The sequence below is a fragment of the Calidris pugnax genome, unplaced genomic scaffold (genome assembly GCF_001431845.1).
Source record: "Calidris pugnax isolate Ruff unplaced genomic scaffold, ASM143184v1 scaffold17, whole genome shotgun sequence".
Classification (NCBI taxonomy): Eukaryota; Metazoa; Chordata; class Aves; order Charadriiformes; family Scolopacidae; genus Calidris; species Calidris pugnax.
The window spans coordinates 8408017-8430038 of record NW_015090794.1 but is presented as its reverse complement, the minus strand read 5'-3'; the positions used below and the strand labels follow the sequence as shown (position 1 = coordinate 8430038).

Sequence of the window (22022 nt, the reverse complement as noted above, 5' to 3'; positions counted from 1 at the left end):
GAATAGCATGTAATTCTTCCCACTGCTTCCCATTCCCAGCGTTCTGCTGTTGGAGTGAAATTTGTTCCCAAGTTTGCATAATGTAACTTCATTAATGGGAAATATATGTTCACAGGTGCAATAATTTATGTATGACTTCAAATATATAGGTTAAAATATGTGAAGTAGTGTAGCATTAATTACTCTCCTTAACACTTACTATACAGACTGCTGTGGAATGTACTGTCCTGATTTAATTGCCTTCTGTCTTCAGCTGTTTACTGTTCCATTAACTGATGCATATTCAGAGCAGTGACTTGGGTTTTGCTCTCTTTCAATTAACTGTTCTGATAATACGTATAGTGCCACAATTGGAAGTTTTTTCAGGGCTCTTTTAGAGTGTCCTCTTTTAGAAAGCCCTGGGAATTCTTACAGGTGGTCAGACTTAAACTCTCAGATCTTCACTGTGAGCCATCATGCTGTCAGTGTCTGTAGAAGGAATCTGGAACTCTAATCCTGGGATCAGTTAGAAGAGGATTTGTGGATGCTCTTTGACTTGCTAGGTAGTGACTTCTGTTATGGTACAGCACGTGACCAGGCAGTTCTGACTGTAGGAGATAGCTATGAATCAACTTTTCCTGGAATGGTTTCAACCTGAGCAGTTTCTGTTCTGGATTTGGAAAAATTAGCACTGATTTATGAGGGGAAAAAACAGTGTGAAGAGGGAGTGAAAACTTTTTACTGAAGATAAAGACTATGTAAAGCCAATCTATTTCCCCCTCCAGCCATCTCTTCCCTTTTTCTCCCTCTTTCCTCTGCTGTCTGGTAGGTTAACCTTAATTTGATGTAGGCTTTATCACATTGCTGATTTTGGGGAGGAGGGAAGGGAACATGCAGTATATGAAGTTTGTTAAAACTGTGAACTTCTGAGAGCTGCTTATTTCACAGTGTCCTTGTGCAATATTAAACACAGTAAAATTGTTATTTGATGACTAAGCAATACCAAGATCATCAAGCGATTAAGATTTTACCATTATAGCGTAATAAACTTCTCTGAAATAGGTTCTGCTTCCTGCGTGGCTTATGAGGAGGGACTATGTCTTGCAACAAGTCCTGTGAAGCTCTGGCCAGCTGAGCTCAGTGGTTGAAGATGATTCCCCAAACTAAATTTTCCAAATCTTAAGTAAACGGCAAATATGATAAAACTTTTTTTAAATTGAAGTCAAGCATGAAAAAGATTCTGAAACTTGGTAATATCTTGTTTTGTCTGATAAATAGTTGGAACAGCCTGATATGTGTGTTCAGCTAAATGGCATTTTAGTTTCCAGCTGAATGTTCGCCCTGTGCAGTGATTCGATCTCTTAGTATGGATAAAATTGACTGGAATACTGTTTTTCTGAAATGTGATTTCAAGTCTGTTTTTAATCTAAACTTTTGAAACTTACTTTAAACCAGACACCCCAAAATTTTGTTTTAGAAATGCACAGTGTTTTCTGCAAGCCTACAGTAGCTTGGCAAAATTAGTATATTTATCTTTTACATAATAGCTGCTTGAGATCTTTGGGTCTGTTGCTTAAAAATTGTCGTCTTGGAATTCTAAACACCTGCATCACAGCAATAAGATTCCTAAAATTTCAACCTGAACCACTGAACTAACTTTCATGGAATCCAAAGTAATTAATGATAGGCTGCCCCAGAGTCAGGACACACAGGCTGGTTTCCCAAAAGTGGATCCTAGGAGTTTTGATTAACTCCGCTTTTCACAGGAAGGTTGATAGTATGGAAAATCTGTCTTCCTTTCCAAACACTTATGAGTATATTGCTTAGGTAATCCTGAATGCTCAGATATTACTCCTCTTTTTAAATTGATTGGAGTATAGCAATATATGGTCTGTGTTTAGTAATCTAAGCTCCTGCAGTTTTAAAATGACATGAAATTTCTCTGATTATATTTTTATTTACTCTGATTAATTTTTATTACTTTCATAATTTATGTAATTAGTTTCTTGCATCCATCCTTTTTCTTTATTACTATATAAAAGCAAAAAAACCACCCTCAAACAGTAAGCTTTGTAACATTTTATTTCAGGAGGGAAAAAAAAGTAAGAGAGAAATATCTTTCCTTGACTGAGGTCTGAGACTTAAAATACAAGCCTTTCAAGTTGTATTTAGCTTCTGGTTACCTGTCATAATATAGACAGACGTTTTCTTTAAACTTTACTGGACAGACTTAAAATCTTGTCCTCTGAGATGGTAAAGCTGGAATTTGCCATCTTTCCAATCAGTACTTCTATGTTTGAAGGGCCAGAAACCTGATGATTAAGCTTTGCCATGGTGAATGAATAGTCTTTGACAGTCCTGATAATTAGCTATCAAATTGATGTGAATCTGTATAGTGTTTCTGCAGACAGGAGAAGAGATCTAACTTTTCTGCTTAGATCTGCATGTGTCTCTTCCAGAATTATACTTTTCCGTATCGGCTACTGTATGCTTACCTGCTGCTTCTGTTTCTTCTTGCTCATCACTCCTTTGACTTTTAAAATACTTCCAGAGAAATACACTTCATTGTCATAAGAAGCACCATGGGACAACTGTTGCATAATTTCTAGTCCTATGTTAACTTACACATAAGCATTCATAAATCACCTGGCTAGTCATGTATTTGTTTTGTTTGTTACATATTCTGTTCAGCAATTACTCTCCTCTCTGGTCAGTATTAAAAGGAAATCTTAGGATTTTAAAATTGTACAATGATTAAACATAGTGTATGTGTCTAAGTTACAGTGACTAAAGACAAACGTGGTGCATATGAAAGTGGCAGGATAGCATATTACTTGTCATTATTTTTTTCTTTTAGGTATATGTATCATGTTTTGACTAAAAATACGACAGTAACGGATCACAATCGCAACCTGCTGGTAGAGACTATTCGTTCTATAACAGAGATCCTCATATGGGGGGATCAGAATGACAGCTCGGTATTTGAGTAAGTACATAGAAGCAATTTTGACTCTGGTTTTGTTTTTGAAGAATGATTGGAGTTGCACAGAGATCTAGTTTAAAAGGTTAACTGTTCCTAGACTGTATTTCATGGATGGTATATAGAAGGCTATGTCCTTTAACAGACAAGCAAGCAGGATCATATTCTTGTCATACAAAGAATCAGAATTTGCTTCTGTTAACAAAAAAAGTGTTCCAAGTTCAGAGCCCCTTTCATGTACTGCTTTTGTTTGACTCTCAAATCTTTGATACAAGTACAAAATCTAACCTATTTTAGGGCCCAGGTTTACTCAGTACATCTCTTAGTATCACATGACTTCAGTTTGTATAAAATGCTCCAAATACATATCTTATTCTAGCTATGATTTTTAGAGTTTTTGTTCAGATATTATTTTAATCCTCAAAATAATGTGATAGAAAAATAAACTTGAAAACAAATATTCACATTTTTAAATCTGGCTGTGTTAATGCCCATTGCTTGGCTGTTTGCTTCAAGGTGCTAGATCTGCAAAGGCAATTTGTAATTTAGATAAGTAAAGCTTAAGGTGTTTGGTAATTTTAATTACTTATTTAGGGATTGGTTGGGTTTATTTTTAATAGATGATTTAAATATGATTGGATTATGATGTGGACTAAGAAAATCAACTTACTCTGATTATTCATATCTATACTGTAACTCCATCACATTCCTCACTGTCTTCTCTGCTTGGGAGAATTTTAGGAATGAGTTTTTTCTGCAGTTAATGTAAAAGAAATTTTCACAGATATGTATTCATGATGTCCTGGTAGAAAAGAGTCCACACTGTTTAAATTCCATGCATGTCTGGTTTAAAAATACTGCAAGCATCCAATTCTTTTTTAATTGTACAATAAGCTATGAAATGCTTGCTTCTGATGTGGGGGAAAAAAAGTGAATCAAAATTAAGGTCTACAATGTTGAAGACAAAAAGCATATTAGCGTAAAAGGGGCAAGTTAACAAAATGTAACCTTTTAGAGGCTCTCCCCTTCAAAATAAAGGCTGCAAGGTAGGTAAGCTGCCTGATAAATTGGAATACACTAAAAATAAAATTTAAAAAAGGCATCCCTTTTCTGCATAATTTGAATGTTTAAGTGCTCTTGTTAATATTTAAGGTTTTGGAAGATACTATTCTGTTATACAGATAAAACTTAGCAAAATAATTCTTCATAAATGTAAAACATGCTGTTTGTCGACCTTGCCTAGAATTGTCCACAATCGTAGTAAAATTATGTCCTGACTTAATGACACCTCTATTTCATTTCAGCTTTTTCTTGGAGAAGAATATGTTTGTTTTTTTCCTGAACATCTTGCGTCAGAAGTCCGGTCGTTATGTGTGTGTACAGCTTCTGCAGACTCTGAACATCCTTTTTGAGAACATCAGTCATGAAACATCTCTGTGTAAGAGCACACTTTTAAACTGTTTAGGATTAACTGATCAAGATTTGATTGAATTCCCTTTCATTTAATGAAATTAAGTCCTAGAGGCCCTTCACAGAAGCACTATGTGAATTCTTAACAATCTTTTAAATTGAACACTGCTGAAAATATGATGTAATTTGACTCTGGAATACCTTTTAATGTAAATTTTCAGTAGTACCGAAGTAGTTTGTAGTTGTCTGGTAATACTGAAACACTTATTTTGCATATTTCAAGGGATTCCTTAAGTCAGCAGATTAGTTGTGGTCTGAAATGTTTGCCTTGCTGCCACAGATTGTGCGGTGGAACTCGTCTCATTTGTACTAGAAGTGTTCTGACATCACTGGGCTGGCATTCAGCCACTTACATTTACTTCAAGGTTTTTTGGAACATGTAAAGAGGACAGAGAATAAATACTTTCAAGTATTCCACAACTCCACCTTCTCTGTGAAGGGAAAGTCATATACAAACATATACATATTTGGGAAGAAAAGAGAGGGTTTTTAAAGTGTTATTTATTAGCCGCAATGTCTATATAAATTGCGGAAGGTGAAGTGTATTCTCAGGTGTCTTGTTCTTGGGAGCAGAGACCTTTGTTAGGAACAATTTTCTTATATTACCACTTGGAGCCATCACTTAAGTTGTTTGGATAAAAATTGGGATCTTTAAGCATTAGGTAGTTTGTTTCTAGCTGGTACTTTAAATACAGATAATTACCATAATGTTTTTTTATTTTCTGTTAACCTGTGTGATGTCTTTTATTTTTCAGACTACCTGCTGTCTAATAACTATGTAAATTCTATTATTGTCCACAAATTTGACTTTTCTGATGAGGAGATCATGGCATATTACATATCGTTTTTGAAAACTCTTTCTCTGAAACTCAACAATCATACTGTACATTTCTTTTATAATGAGGTAAGTGAAGAAAGAATTGCAGTATAACATTAAGAGGACTTTAATTAGAAATTGATAACAATTTGGAACATATTCTATTTAGTCTCTTGTCTCAGCTTGTCCTACATGTATTTTTATAACAGTAATATCAGTGATAGAGAATTCATTTTTGGAAGTCTCTAGAAAAGCATGAAAAAGATCTTTGTCCTCATACAACTATAATAAAATCAAGCTCTGGGAGTTAGTGTTGTATTGGACTGTTTCAATAGTTCTGAAGTCTACTTCCCTGAGAATTCAACTTGTTTATGCCTTGTTATCTTGTGCTTTTATAAACAGGATTTTTTTCTGTTGCACCACTTGGTTCTAAGGGGTTTAGGCAAAGTCTGAAAAGCCTGAATAATCACAGGCCAAAGTTGAAATGGGCTTTTCTTTGCCCCATTCCACTTTTTGCCAGAAGAGGGTGTTAAAGCACTGAATCCGTGCGGCTCTAACATGGAAAGTTCTGATGCTTAAAGTAGTTTATTTTGATGCAGAGCTACAAATGCAGCTGACTGTGCATTGTAAAATCATTTCGATTACTTGAGTAGAAGGTAAAGATATCAGAGTAATTAATGGGAAACATTTTTTTATACAGAATCTCAACAAATACTCTCTACATGTTTTGGTTAATCGATAAATACTTTCTTTCCCTTTGTTACAGCACACTAATGACTTTGCTTTGTACACTGAAGCTATTAAATTTTTTAACCACCCAGAAAGCATGGTCAGGATTGCTGTTAGGACTATAACTTTGAATGTCTACAAAGGTATGCTTTTTATATATTAAAAAAGGCATGTGTACAAAATGCTTGTTTCATTATACTTTAATTTTCAGTTATTTACATTTAAAGGTTTTCTGTCTGTTTTATGAGCTTGAAAAGTTTAGCATGTTGACGTGCTTCAGATACACATTTTGGTTTTTATGAAACAGAACCCCAAACCTATAGTATGTACTTGTAAACAGTACTGTTTCCTCATAGATGAAACTGGTATTAAAAAATCAAGAGTGTCAAGCATACACGAGGAACTTTAGCATTCCTTCCAACGGAGATCAGAATATGACTGTATTTAAAAAACAACCACTACCGTCTGACTCCCACCCTCACTCCCCCGCAAAAAAAAGTTATTTAAGAATATTGAGTATTTTTTTATTAACTTAAGCTTTACAGTGTATGAAGCAGTAACCTTGGTGGCTACATCACTTCCTTTTGGATTTGAAGTGTGTTAGAATGTGATTCTAGGGCTCCTAGGTCACTCTAATCTATGGAAGATCTACACCATTCTCAGAGATGTCCAGTGAAGGCCAGGAGACTGGCCTTCCTTTACTGGATGTTCCAGTAGGACATAAGGAAGAAAATTCCAAACTTCACTGTGAGAATATTTAATCACTGCAACAAGTTTTCCAGAGAAATTGAGGGATATGTGTTGTTTGAGATCTTCAAAACTCAATGAGGCCCTTAGCAACCTGGTTGAACTTTGAAGTTATTGCTACTTTGAGAGTGGGTTTGGACTAGACAATGTGCAAAAGTCACTTCCCCCTAAATTTTTATTGGGGTCTATAAGATCTGTAATAAACTGAAAATATCAGTGATCTCTGTCAAAAAATTGGTGTGTATTCAGAACTTCTACCTCTGAAATCAGCATGCTGTAAGGTAGTATGTATTGTGGAATATGTTCATGCAGGGCCTGTACTTGTCTAGAATTTTCATTGAATGTTGTAGTGATATAAAGGTTAGAGTTGAAACAACACAGCTTAGATGTTGAGGTTTCATAATTTTTTTACTATCCATTTGCATATATTCTGATCTAACAGCTACCCTGTATTTTCTAGTTTAGATGCTTTGTGCTTTAGCTTTTTAAACCCTTTTGGAGGATGTCACTATCCCAGTTCCTAATCCTGTTAACTGTTGTCTGTTTCTTTTGCCCTTCCTTCACTGATGATTCCTGTGTTCCTTAATGCAGTGTCATGTAAGTCTAACTAGCTTGACTTTCAGTATTACTGCTTTGTTCTTACGCTTTTTTCTATTCTTTTTAGTAAAGAATGTGTTAAAAAAAACCTTTGAACTCCGCTAAGTTTGTTTATCTTCAGACCTATGTAAATACATTAGGCTCATTCAAGCCAGTTAAGAATTGATATGACACTTTTGTAGATGTCCATTTCATGCATAAGATCATGTTAGGTATATACCCATGTGAAAAGCTAGCATGTAATCAAAATTCAGAAGATATCTTGTTATATTTCTTTAAAATTAATAAAAAAAACCTAATTGGCAACTGATTTTTTTTCTTTTTAACAATTTCTCTTCAGTGGACAACCAACCTATGCTGCATTACATTAGAGATAAAACTGCTGTCCCTTATTTCTCCAACCTCGTTTGGTTTATTGGAAGCCACGTGATAGAACTGGATAACTGTGTGCAGACTGATGAAGAGTAAGCTTTTACAAGTGCTGGGTATTGAAAGGACATGCTTTTCCCAGATGTTGATAGTCTCCTTATTTTGTTTGTAGTAATCCAGTTAAGTTACTTTCTGAATATGTTCCCTTGTAGACTGTTCAAGCGTTTCATTATTGCAAAGGTTTTTAATGATTCTTTGAATTAATAGTGGTTAGTGCTGTGTGCACTATCTGTGCTAATACCCATACCAGTAAATTAGTGTTTGGCACTATGCTTTTTTTTTCCTCTTTGTTTTAATTCTGCTAAATTTGGTAGCTGTACGGAAGACACAAATGGGACTTAGTGCTTCTCAATCTTATTAACTTTGTCTTTTAATGCTCCTTTTCCTATATCCTGTATATCTTCTCAGTAGAACAGATTTTTTTTAAAAAGATTCTAGGAAAAAAAATTAAACTGGAAAGGTGAATTTTATTTAATATGAGAACTGTCAGACCTGAAATTCCTGTGTGTTATTCCACTATCAATTACATAAATATTTTGCCGATTTATCTTCCCATTCCCCCCTTAGAATGGGCAGCTGTTTCTTGCCTTCTTAACCTGAAGATGTTAGATACAACGTAGATTTCTTCTTTTATTTTTGAAAACAAATCGTAATATTTTTTAGGGCTGGCTTGTAAAAAGACTCTGGCAGTGGAAAGAAGTTTTGTAAAAACATTGCTTCTGAAGACTTGGGGAAAAACTTGATATATGCATTCTAAAGCACATGCAAGCCTGAATACTGTTTGCAGGCTGCATTAGTTGACTTTACTGAGAACATCTGTTGATCTGCAGAGGGTGATTTGTGGATGGGGATGCACATTAATTCTTTCCCTAAGTTTTTAAGACTTTGGCAATTGATTATATCTGAGACTGACTTTCTGCTTTTTTTTCAGGCACAGAAACAGAGGCAAACTGAGTGACCTGGTAGCAGAACATCTTGATCATTTACATTACCTTAATGATATCCTTATCATTAATTGTGAATTTTTAAATGATGTGCTGACAGACCACCTACTGAATAGGCTCTTTCTTCCCCTCTATGTGTATTCATTAGTAAATCAGGATAAGGTAAGCTAATACCTGCAAACAATTTGCTTTCAGTAGCCATAATGATTTGTTCAGCAGATGTTATAGGGTTAATAGTGTCGATATCTGTGTTTGTATGTTTTACGTTAAGTGGTTTAAATAAGGTAACTGTAGGGGAAGTACTCTGAGACTGAATTCAAGAGCCAAATAGATGAAACTTTATTCACCAAATACTGTTTTGGATTATTTGGTTGTTAAATGGTAGCAATAGTGGAGATGAGAAAAGCTGCACATTTGGAAAAGGGTTTACAATTCTCTGATGCTGGGAGCTGTGTGATTTCCTTTTCTGATATGGTAACTTGTCTCCTGGCAAAAGCAGATTATAGTATCTTTTCACAATATACATACAAATTTTCCATGGTATAAAAATCCACTCCAGGTAGAAAATACAAACTTTTGGTTTTGATACTTGGTTCTTCTATTTGCAGGTAAGCTATGTTTGAATGTGATATAGGTGAATTTATTTTTAAAGCATGGCCTTTAAATTTAGCAGAACGCTAATTTTTAATGAAATAGAAACTGTTCTTTTAAAGCCTGTATAGATTCCACTATTCACTTGTCTTCCAAAAAAAAAATAAAATATTCATTGTTCTGTTTATTCCTCAGTTTTTATTTAGGTGTTTGTGGTTTTTTTTCCCCCCAGTCCCTTCCCCTTTAATTATCTGTAGTGGTGTTTGTTCTTAAGATACACAGTGCTTTGTGAACTTAAGCATACTTTCATTAACCTAGAGGTCTGGTTTACTGCGAATTAATGAATTCAGTGTATTGTATGTGCGCTGAAGATTGAAGAACAATCAGCTGCTTGTCTTGCCTTTGAAATAGAGTGAAACAGACTTGCTGACTTTACTTTCATTTCAGCTACTCTAACTCTTTCTACTCATGCGTGTACAAAAAAATCTGCTTTTTCTCCTGTTTTCAGGCATATGTGTCTATTATCATAAGGTCAGAGATATTTGCGATCATAAAATTGGGCTATTCTTACTTCTTGAGATAACTGATGAATTTATTTGGTGGTGGTTTTTAAAGTATCACTGATTTATTTTGCGAAACACTTTCATTACTGCTGGTATAGAAATTTAGCACTGTTGTGCTCAAGTTATACTTCAAATATTTTTGGCTAATGTGATTTACTTGATGCAGAGAAGTGTATGTCAAGAAGTGTTTTTATTATGTGCGTAGTATTTCATTGCTTCTGAATAGCTAATTTTTAGATCAGCCTTTAATGAATGTTAACTAAGAAGTACTTTTTGAAGTAATAGTAGTGTAGTGAAAACCAACATGCTTCTCAGATACTCATCTGTTAAATATAAGTTACTGAAGTGACTGAAAAACAGTAATGAATAGCCAGTTTTCAAGCATGTAGGGTAAGGGATATGCTTATTCAGAGAGTCTTCATTTGAAATAGTTTACAAAAAGTGAATGTTCAAGAGCATGATACTTTCTAAATATTTTGTGGCACAATGTGGAACGATACAATATTAAAAGTTTTGCTCTAAATAAGATATTAAACAGCGTAAATGCTTTAACTTTGCATAAATTAATCAGCATTTTTCATAACATTTTTTTTCTGTAGGGTGGAGAACGTCCAAAAATAAGTTTTCAAGTTTCTCTGTATCTTCTTTCTCAAGTAAGTACTTTAAGAATTTTGTCCTATTTCAGGACATATTTTGCAGTAGTGTTATGATTTATGAAATACTTTATTTTCATCTATTTTAGCAAAGCCATTGAAGATAGTTTGGCCAAAAAAGTTTTAAACCTATCAGTTTCCATTTAAAAAGAAGAAAAGAAGATAATTTGCCTTTTTATGGACAGACCAAATAGCTCTTTACTTGAGTTAACTTCTGAGGATCCCATAGCATGGGGCAGCCTTCAGAACATTCAGTGATTATAGTTCATGTACACCACCTGACAAGTGGTGCATAGTAGAACCATGCAACTTGCTAGGAGAGAATTTAGTAAAATTGCGGCTGAAATTTAGATAAATGCTATATTGTACTTTGAATCTGCCTAAGCTACGGAAGATTCCAGGTTGAATTTTCCTTTTTGAAACATAGAGGGAGCAATGATCTCATGGGTTTTTTTGATTGTTAGGGGAAAAAAAAAAACAAACAAAAAAACCCAACCCAAACCCCAACTCAAAACCCAAAAAACCCTCCAGCCAACCAACCCCAAAAAAAAACCATCACCACCAAAAACTCAAACTTTCTCACAATTTTAATTTCATTATGTCTGTACATTAAATCTATAATTAAATACTTATTTCTTACTCTTATCAGTCCCACTTCTTTTAATTTCTGGAACTCATTTTCAAATGAAGAGAGTTTTACAATTATTTTTTTTTTTAATTGTAGAGAAAAATAATTTTTTTTTCCCTGTGGTCTTTGGTGCATTGCTCTGAGATTAATTTTCTTAAATTATGTTCTCTGAAAATAGTTTTTACTTGTATTCATAGAATTTATATTTCTTTCTTTTTTTCTTTTTTTTTTGAACTTACGATTTTAATTCGATGCTGCTTAAGTTAAACCTAAAAAATTGTGATGATGTGGAAGTTATTTACCACAGATAAAACCTTGGGAGCAACAGCTTCTTGTAACTAAAGGGATTTGCACCATAGGGTTGTATATGTTGACCTCTTTTAACCTCTTTGATTTCAGTTGGAATTATTGGCTAGGGATCACTTAAGGATTTGCATCTATGTTCTTTATTAATGGAACATTTTTCCTAACCATAAAGAACTGGGAACAAATCTTGTGTATCAGAACGCGATGTGATATAGAAAATCAAGCTATTTTTATTGTAACTGGCAGAAATGCACCTTTTTTTAACCTCTTTTTAACATAGTCTGTCTTTGATGGAATGGGATTGGAAAAAGTGTACGCTGAGTACCTGAAAAACCTTCATAACTATTTCTGTTATTGACACCAGGCATATGCTTTAGGCATTACTCCTTTAATAGAGATGAGTGCTTGAGAGACTCATGCTAGCAGATGAAAATCCACTGCACTGCTGTGGATTTTCATCATGGATTTTCATCCACTCTTCACAAAGTGAACATGTAACATACTTATGCGAAAACATGCCTGTATATAGTCAAGCTGTGCCTTCTGAATTAGAAGAAGCTTGAGGGATTTGTGTGGTTGTTCAAAGTATTTTTGAAGTATGTGACTTTCCGAAGTTTTACATAGGTCACGACCACATGCTAATAATCACTTCACTTTTGAAGGTCTAGAATGGTTCTGACCATGAAGATCATGTTTAGCTGAATATTGTCAAAACAATGATTAGGTTTACTGATTTAAAAATTATTTGGGGATTTTTTCAGCCGTAACTACTGCCAGTTTTGATATTGCTGTGAAGGGAACGGATATAAGCTGACATAAGGCTATTGTGGCTGGATATGAGCAGGTTCTGTCCAGAAGCCAGTTTTTTGCTGGCCCAGCCTTGCCTCAGAGTGGTTAGTGTAAATGGAGAACCCTGGTAAAGCACCAAAGCACTTCTGGATAAGTGCTTTAATGTTGTAGGCAGTATGCCCCTTATTCCTGTGTTATGTAGCTGCTCTGTAGCTAGACCATAATTCATTGCGTGTTCATAGCCAGAAAAACTACTTCTGATCCAGTTCAGCCTATTGCATGATATTTACTTGTGAATCACTGAAAAGTAATTGTGTGCACAGCACAGTATTTACTGAAGTCCTGCCAGTCATTGACATACAAGGTCAGTGGATGCTGTGTACCATAATCAATATGTGTAGCTTCCCAAAAAAACACCCAATTTTCTGAAGCAGTTATGGTTCCTTCCTAGAATATCACACAACTTCATTTCAAAGCTGATTAGGAGAGAGAACTTACATTTCTCAAAAGGGGGGAAGAGTATGAAGAATTATTAGAACTAGGTAGCTTAAAATGTAGAGAAGTGTCCTGCCTGTAGAGGGGATTATGGTCTCCTGTGTTTTGAAGTAGATTTCATGAACTATTAGTGTTACCAATTGTACTTTACAGTATACATAAACTTAAGATACCAGTTTAACAAGGTCAAAGAAGTATGTTCATTGACTGAAATTATGAAACTGTCTGTGTTCTCTAATATATGTCTGATATTTCTTTCTACCCTTCTTTCAATAGGTTTTTCTAATTATACATTACGCCCCTTTGGTGAACTCGTTGGCTGAGGTTATACTTAATGGTGATCTCTCAGTGTTTTCTTCTAAAGTTGAGCAAGATATACAGAAAAACTCAGTAAGTGGCCAACTAATCTTTAATATTTTTTTCAGAAGTAAAGAAAATATTTGAAAAACAAAATCGGTTACCTGGAATTTGGTAAGCTGAGGTGTTTGTGTTTTGGAGAGAAGAGTGGTAGTAGGCGATTTCAGGTTTTGTTGTTGCATATGAAAAACGAAAAATGCTCTGTGCAACTTACAGCATTACATTCTTGTCAAAGTTCCAATATTTTTGTGCATGCACATATATTTCAGGTAGTGGCATAAGAATGTGTAGGACGCAAATTATAATACTTAGTTGCTTCTCCAGAGTTCAAATACTACAAAGGCTTCCATCATTTTGATGGGACACTTTTGTAATCCAGTCTTCTCTGTTCAGTTTTTGGTCTTAGCTCTTTGGTAGAGAACTAGAAATGAGTCATCACAACTTCCCTGTGAAATTATTTCCTTATGCAACTTGTAGTAGAAATGAGAGACTTAGAAAAATGCTTGGTCCAATGGTAAATCATTTGGATATAGAAGGAAATAAAGATTTTTGTCTGAATATTCCCAATATTTTAGCAGTAAAATTGATCACACTTCAGTATGCATAAGAGAATATAGACCAGCCACAAAGAGATAGGAGTGCTATCGCTTTGTTATTGCCCTTGTACCTTCAGATTTAATCCTGTGTAGATGTTGCTAGACACTGTTGTTAGTGCTTTTTGTGTGACACATGTTTTTTTTCCCCTTTTGCTGTGGGTTTCACAGTTTGTGAAATGCTTGGCTGTTAATTGGCCATACTTAGTAAGTATGACCTTACTTTGCATTAGAGGCTTCTGACTGTAATTCTGTTTCAAGATTGAGACAGAATGTCCCCTAATGCCTGACTGGTCAGCAAAGAATTACTGAATGCGTGGTTAATTTATAACAAGCAGTGGATTGGTTCTTGGCCACTGGTGGGCAAGAATGTGCCTATAGCTCCTACAGCTTCGGGAAGCAGGTAGACTTCACCTCTTCTATGATACAAGTCAACTTTTTCAAATTTCTTCTTGCTGTGTGAGCTGGCCTTAGCCAGTAGCTTTCGGGTTTTGGTATTTTTTACTGTTGACCTTGATATTTAGAACTAACCTTCTTTGAAAAAACAACAGTGGAACAGCAGAGCTGACTGAATGCTTTAAGATAAAGCAGTCTCTTACATTAGCACTGTCTGACCTTCTGCTAGCTGCGTACTGAGTGTCATGTGTGTTACTTATGCAGAAGCATCTTTGTTACTAGGAAATTTGTGGCGAGAGGGTGGGGCAGCAGTTGTTGCAGAAGTGAGATTTTCTTTTCCTGTCATAGTTAATGCACAGAGTTGCACAATATCTGTAGCATATGTTTGTGTGCTTGCACTAATGTTAGGAGTATTAAGAGTTTCTGTCGTGGTTTAGGCTGCTTCTTACTGGTCTTAAAAATGTGTCCTCATGGCATGTAAACCGGGAGTTCTGTCATACCTGAACAGGTATATAAATAGGGGTGTTGGCTTTCTTGGATAGACAGTGAAGCTGCTGGAGGTGGAGCTTTGTTATGGGGAGAGCAGAGTGATGGCGCTTTTGGTGGGTGAAGAAAAGCTTCCATGGGGGAAACCAGTTTTTAGTAAATTCAACTGTTGCAAAGAAATGACAAACTTCTATTAAATAAAGGAAGCTATTTCAGAAACTACTTTAGAATTGCTTGTTCTGGGGTTAGTAGAGAAAAGTAATAGGTGAATTTTTTAATTTACTCTTTGGGTTTGGAATTGTGTTTGTTCTTAAGTCAGACCCAGACTTACCTTTTACTACTTCCTTTCTGTTCTAATTTCCCTTGGTAATCATTCTGATACTCTATTAAGCTTGTTGTTTTGGGGATATTTCTCTGTGTTATGGTGAGTCCCAGTTAATACCTGGGGCTCTGTACCTAATACTGTTCATCTCTTGTAACAGAGATATCTTGATGTATTTAAATAGAAGTGTAACTTAGTTTCTAATCAACATGTAATTTGTAAAACCTGAACTAAGTAGAACCTCATGTCTATATTCATCTTCCTAATAAGATGAATTAAAGTGGAATGAGGTGTAGAGAGTACAGGCTGAGATTACCAAAAGCAGTGTCACATGATAGGAGACTAAATGAGTAAAGAATACTTAACAAAATAAAAGCTGAGAAGGGTTGCAGTTGCTTTGTATAAATGCAACGTATCCAGGGTTGTTTAGGGCAAAAGAGTAATGTTCTGTCAGGACAGAAACAAATGGTACTTTTTCCTGGAAATCAGTTTCTGGAAAAAATCACCAGCAGATCTAACTGCTGATAGCTTATGAATTGAGAATAATCTACCCATGGAGATCTGCTGAACATCATAGGGCAGTAACAATTGCCCAGCCTCCATTGAGCAGATTCTCCACCTCAAAGTGTAGCAAATTAAGATACACTTTTCTTTCCATATTTTTTTCCCTGTATTTCTGGTTTTAGGTGGCATCAGAAGAAATACTAACTCTTAGCTGGGAGTTGAATATGTGTAGGTGACAATATATTTAAACCTGTTAGCAGTCATCACTCTAAGGTTTACCTTACTTCCTGTGAGATCTGTGTTCCTGCATAATTCGGATGTGGGCCAGTTCTACCTATTTCATGTTTCTTGGTTTCTTGTTTAACCTACTTTCTCCTTCCTGTAGAAGTTGTTACTGGTACTGCCTGATTTTACCAGCACATATTGCACAAGATAAACCATAATTGAAAATATGATTGAAAGACATTTTAAAAGTATAAAATAGCAACATCTCAAACTGTATAATCACCTTAGATAAACCATATACTAAATAAATTAATTTTAATTCTGATTTTTAAGTATATAGACTTGTTATATTTAGCAGATCAGAATATATGTGTTGACTTTTTCTCAGCATTCTTCTTGAAATGGGCCAGACCATGGTTTAATGCTTACGAACACATTGTTCTTTGTTATTTTGATTGTATGGCTAACAGCATATTAGAAATGCAAGGATGTAAAGTATATGCATTCTTCATAAAGAAAGTGGCTACAGGATTCTAGAAAACAATTGTAAGAAGTGAATGCAGGAAGATGATGATGTGTTAAGCAACTTGCATGCTACTTTTCCTAAAGAATAGGACTTAATGTGTTCTTCCCTTTCCTTATGACTTTTCTGACCAGAGGCCATCAATATAAGGTAATCTGGTTGTAACTCTGGTTATACGGTTAACTCTCTATGTTGCAGTTTGATCAGACTAAAAATGTATCAGAGAGGTTGCTGGGGGACGTAAGTGGTAAATTTCACATTGTGGGTTTTTTGGTATTGTGAAAGATTCCTCCCACTCTACAGTTTGTTTCAGTGCCAAGTGTAAGGAAATTGCAAGATTTCTGTAAAACCTTTTTAAAAAGACGATTCAGAGAAACACCTTGGTCTTCTGACTTGTAGAAGGCTTCTTCCCAGATATTTTCCTGATCTCTTAATTTTTATATGTGTAGGTGTTTCTTCTTAAGTGAAGGGAGAGATTTTTCCAAACTTTTTCTCAGACACCTCTTTGCAGTCATCTTCAATGCTTATTTTACGAGTCACCCAAGGCAAGGAATGGACTCAGTTTTGTGTTTGCTCTGGTCTTACTTCTTTTCTCTTGCTTCCCCTTAAATTTTTAACCCTTTATCCAGCATCAACTAAATGTGATTGAGGTCTGAAAGGTAAGGAAACTTCTGTAGCAGTTTTGTTGCATGTAGACCTGTGCTGGCAGGAAGACCCCACACGTGTTTCACTTCTCAGTAACAGGAGGGGTTTGACTCATCAATGTTTATAGCTCTGGGCGAGAGGGAGCAAGTACTCTGGTAATCCAGCTGGCAGGCCTAAGAGGTGAGAAGGGAGCTCAAAGCATCACAGCTCAGAAACAACCAGCAAAATTGTAGGAAAACCCAAGTTTTGTTAGCCCTGCAAGTCACAGAACTTCTTGTAGTGTCTTTCCGTAAGAATACATTGGTCTCTGTTGTTAGGATGGCACAGACCCTTGGAAATACTTGTTTCCTCTGGGAGAAACTTGTCATCTAAATTTATTGTCTTTCTCTGTAAAACATTAATCAGGAAAATCAGGTATTGTTTGAATCCTGTTTGCTACCTTGTCCAAAACCAGTGTTTTGACTTGTAAGATAAACTTCTGATACCTTTAGGTAGAACACAAGTATATTGAAGTCTAACAAATGAAGCGGTGTTGGTTTTCCAGTCTTGGTAAATCCGTGTCTGGAAGCCCAAAAAAGGTTGGTTGATGTCAGTGCCATTTGTTCCTGGTTGATACAAGGACTAGTATGCTGTTGAGGGAAGCTTAAGAGTCAAAAAACGCTCATGGCATAGAGCATTGGTTTTTGTCCTTGCTAGTGCCAAAGGGATTTAAAGAGTGTATTTCGAATTAATACATTGCTGTCAACACACTTTTAGATTTTGCTGCCTTTACCCTTTTTGCAAAAGGTATCTTAATTTTGTATGTACTAGCTGTCTTGCCTGTTAAGAAAGTTTATAGAAGGGAAAAAAATTAATAATAATAATTGATAAAAAGGTAATTCTAGGTCTTTTTGTCTCCGTGTCATACTTCTAAATGATAGATCTTCAGAATGTGTTACTTTGGAAATAATTGTTCTATCGATGATTTGATAAAACTTGAGGTCTGCTTTCTTGTATTTTAAAATGGATTTGAGATTTGTAAGTGGTGCAGTAATTTACATTCTAAAAACCCTCTTTTATGTGAACTGAAATTTCTTTATCAGAGTTAAAAATGTCTTGTTGTAACTCAGTGTAAACTCTTCAAATTTCAGGCAAAGTCCAGTATCAGATGTTTCATAAAACCAACAGAAACACTTGAGAGATCTCTTGAAATTAACAAACAGAAGGGGAAGAAGAGGTTGCAGAAAAGACCCAACTATAAAAATGTTGGTGAAGAAGATGAAGAGGAGAGAGGATCTGAAGATAACCAGGATGACCTAGATAAAACTAAAGGTACAGAAGCGAGTTCAAAGGGCATCAGAACAAGCAGTGAAAATGAAGGTGAGTGTACCAGCAAATGAAAATGATACTTACAGTTTGGATACTTTTACTTACTGTGCGGACCTAGTTGTGATCTGTTACGTGACTTGTTCTCTTGTTGCACTAGGTAAACGTGGGACTATTAAATTTGTTTCAGTCTTTGACTGTATTTTTTTTCTCATGTTAAATCATTGTCAGAACACATACTTCTAATCTGATTAAAAACTATGAAAGTGTTTTCATATCTTTCTATAGGTTTTGGCCCTTATCACAAATGCATGCCTTGCACCTTGCTGTACATGATTATGGGGCACTTTATAAGTAGACTTCACAACTTTGTAACTTTTCCTTCAGTGGTAGGGCAAATGGTGTAGCCATGTTACCTTTGTAAGATGGTTGGGAGTATTTATGCATATTTCAATGATAAAATTCAACAAGTGTATTGAAAGTGACAGTACATGGTATAAGATGATATTAAATAGTCCAAAACTGAAGAAAACATCTTTAATTTAGATGTTTTAGTTGTGCATTTTCAGGACTTTTAACATAATGCTTACCTTAAGAAGAATTGATTTTATAAGATGAGTGGTCTTGCAGCATATCGTAATTTTATTTTACTAGTTAGTGACTATTAGAAGGTTTTACATCAGAAACTAGTCTTTACTTCAGGCAAATTGAGAAAAATGTGACAGAATTGCCTGCAAGCAATTGGAAGCAAGACCTTTATGCTTTGACAACCCTCTCCAAACATAGTTGCATTTTGATTCAAGTAAACAGTCTGTAAATGGTGTCAAATAACTGATGATGTTTTGTATACCATGATTTTAAGAAAATATTGCCTGACCTACTGTTTAAACTGGTGCATTTAGTAGTCATCATTGTCCAAATTGTTAAACGAAAGCTAGATTTGGTCCTAATACTTCTGTTTAAAGCCAGTAGTTCCCACTTGCTACCAGGTATCTTGTTTGCTGTAATTGTGGAAACCTATTTACACCCTCTTTGAAACTCGATGCCCACCCATGCCCCAATCTCACCAGCATTTTCACAAAGAATTATTTTTTTTCCAGAAAGAGGTTCTATGTTCTTATGTCCTGTGGTTTGGAGGGGAGGGAGAGGGATTACTGTTGGTTGTTTATTTGCCAAAATAATCTGTAGATTTTCCTTACGTATATTATGTATATGTATCATTTTCTTATAGCAGTTAAATTCCATAAAGAAATTTAAGCAAACTTCTTTTTGGAAGAAAATTTGTCTATATCTATTCATTCGTTAGCCTTTCTGAAGTTATGGTTAGACCTCTTATATATAGTTGCACCAGGTACTTTTAATGCAAGACAGAAAATACAAAAAAGCTTGCGATAACTGATTGATTGTTAAAAATATAAAATTTTGGTGTTGTGGATTTTTTTTGTTTTTCTTTTAGAAATAGAGATGGTAATCATGGAGAGATGTAAACTGTCAGAATTGTCTATCTCTACTGTGACAGAACAGAATACAACAGATGAAGAAAAGAGTGCAGCTGCCTCTGGGAGTGAGATAACAAACTGGAACAGGTATAAGGAAACTGTAATATATTTTGCTGGATTGCTTCCTTACTTGCCCTCCCACTCACGCTCTCATTTCTCTTAAGGGATGTTTCAAATCTGCCCCAATTAAAATCACAGGGGTTCTTGTGAGTCACAAATAAGCAAGTCACCAGAAAAATGGGCTATGGCATCTCTACTAACTGGTTTTGGAAATGGTCCTGTACCTTTGTAAAGTTTGTGTTTTCCTTTATGGCGGTTGTGATGCCTTAAGTTGGTAAAGTTACGTCACAGTCTATTAACATAATAAAATCAGAATATAAACGTTTTCATTCCACAGTTTTCTAAACCTCTACATTAAGCCAGAAGAAGTTTTCTTAATGGTATTTGTAGTCACATATGTAAATTTTGCATACACCTATAGGGAAAAAACAAGGAAAATTCCTCAGTTCTGGGCTGATCTTTGCAGAATTTTACTGGCAGTAGTTATGAATAAACCCTACTAATCTATGCACAGTTTCCAAGGTCCGTTAGTATATCTTAGGTTTAACGAAAACTTCTCTTGGAAAGGCAGTTTTTAAGTGCTTCTGGGAGCAGAAATTGCCCTGACTTCAGAATTTAAACTTGGATATATTTAATTCCCAAAGACACTTTCTCAGTAAGAATATTGTGTTCTTGTTACTAGAATGCTAAAGAAAAGAAACCAAACGTGCCATCTTGGACACAGAAGTAATTGCAAATGTGTCCCTTGGGAAATGCACATGTTTAATAGGATTTCAAATTTATTTTTAAACTTGGGAAATGCTGCCTGGTATTCCCAGAATTTCATTCTGTCTCCATTATAGCTTTGATGTAGCTTAGATTACATTCATTAATAAAGATAACGTTTCATTTCATTGTAAAAGTGATATTGAACCTTGACTTGAACTGGCTTTAAAATACATAGCTCTAGATTATTGATATTTTGACTAAAATATGTGCCAAATGGCTTTTAGAAAGAAATTGGCAATGACTGCATTGAATACTAAAGCAACCAGGACACTCAGGTCTTGAAAAGCACAAAACACTTAAATGCAAGATACCAATGCATTTGGCATATATCAGTATTTCAGGACTTTCTTGATCTGCACATACGATCTGACAGCATCCTGCATCTTTTCTAAAAATAAACAGCACCTAAGCAGGTGTAGAGCTAAAAATATTTTTAAAATAAGGATAGATGTTGCATAGGGCATTTTTGGCTTTAGTTTTGTACGTGAATTTTTGGAAATATAGGTGGATAAGCTGCTGTAGCTTAAGATTTTGTGTTTTTCCATATGCCAAATGTAGTATTTGAAACAGTAGCTAAATCTCTCAAGAAATTTGCTCAAGTGTGTATAGCTTTTCTTACACTGATTGGTATCTTTGAGTATTGTGGATAAGGTGAGCCATGTGGATGAGGTGCCACGTGGTAATGGAAGATGCAGTGATCTTTAATTCCATGCTTGAGGTCGGAGAAACTGCCATAACTGGAATAACCATTAATGATTGTGTTGATAGAGATTCCTAATGTTTTGCAGTCTTCAATTGTGGACACACTCTACAAGAATTAATAATTTGAAGAACACTTGTATGGCATTTGATCTGTTTCTTTTATCAAGTCACTAATAAAATGCTAGTAAAGGAAGCAAATGCTTACAGAGTTAAGAAATACACTTGAAAATATTTGCCATGTAGCCTTTAATATTAAAAGTGGGTTTTAAAAATTGTCCAATAGTTGTTGAAAAATAGATGGAAAACAGCACAGTTTGCAGTTAAAAATCTGTAGCTGTAAAAGCTAGGTCAAGTTCTCAATTTCCATTAGTCCCTTTTACTACTGTGAAGAACATAATAAAGTTTAAGTGGTTTTGGTGTAATTTTATTTTGATGTGTCTCACTACTGGAAAGTTTAAGCCTTAAGGCTTGTTTTAAATTAACTTCCTTTTATGATATGCTGCACAGCAAAGTTTTTTCCAGAATGTAAAATCTTCATGCTATGTTGTGCCCTCTGTTGCTGCTTTCTTGCTGCTGAAGTTTTTGTGGGTCTATCCTATACTTAGTCTGTATGAGGACCTGTTGATGAATGGGATTCCTAGAAGATGTTTCAGCTTCTGATTGAGACTTTGAAAATGCAGATAGATAGATGCCGTGAAGAAGCACCTGGAAGTAAAATTATTTCTCAAATAAGTAATATGTGGGGGAAACATAATGAAAAATGGATTAAAGATTACCAGAGTCATTTAATACCATGTAATATTGTTGTTAATAGAACAGCTACTGGTATTTCTGCAGCTTCGACCTCCTAAAATATTGTTTTTAATAAAATTAAAATATTACTTTTACACATTGTAGGTTAGGTTTTTTTAGGGTAATTA

General features: G+C 35.1%; 1 protein-coding gene across 4 annotated transcripts in view; it reads left to right on the top strand.

Moving 5' to 3' along the window:
- CLEC16A (C-type lectin domain family 16, member A) overlaps nt 1-22022 on the top strand; it is a 71994-nt gene that overhangs the window by 4621 nt on the left and 45351 nt on the right. For 2 of the 4 annotated variants that reach the window (XM_014936551.1, XM_014936553.1), the window contains exons 2-12: nt 2837-2965; nt 4264-4397; nt 5185-5333; nt 6013-6118; nt 7314-7319; nt 7660-7783; nt 8680-8854; nt 10446-10499; nt 12994-13107; nt 17899-18127; nt 19530-19659. In XM_014936551.1, coding sequence (XP_014792037.1) covers nt 2837-2965; nt 4264-4397; nt 5185-5333; nt 6013-6118; nt 7314-7319; nt 7660-7783; nt 8680-8854; nt 10446-10499; nt 12994-13107; nt 17899-18127; nt 19530-19659 — 1350 coding nt within the window. The remainder of the gene's footprint in view (nt 1-2836; nt 2966-4263; nt 4398-5184; nt 5334-6012; nt 6119-7313; nt 7320-7659; nt 7784-8679; nt 8855-10445; nt 10500-12993; nt 13108-17898; nt 18128-19529; nt 19660-22022) is intronic. The other 2 variants (XM_014936552.1, XM_014936554.1) reach the window with 1 other exon arrangement.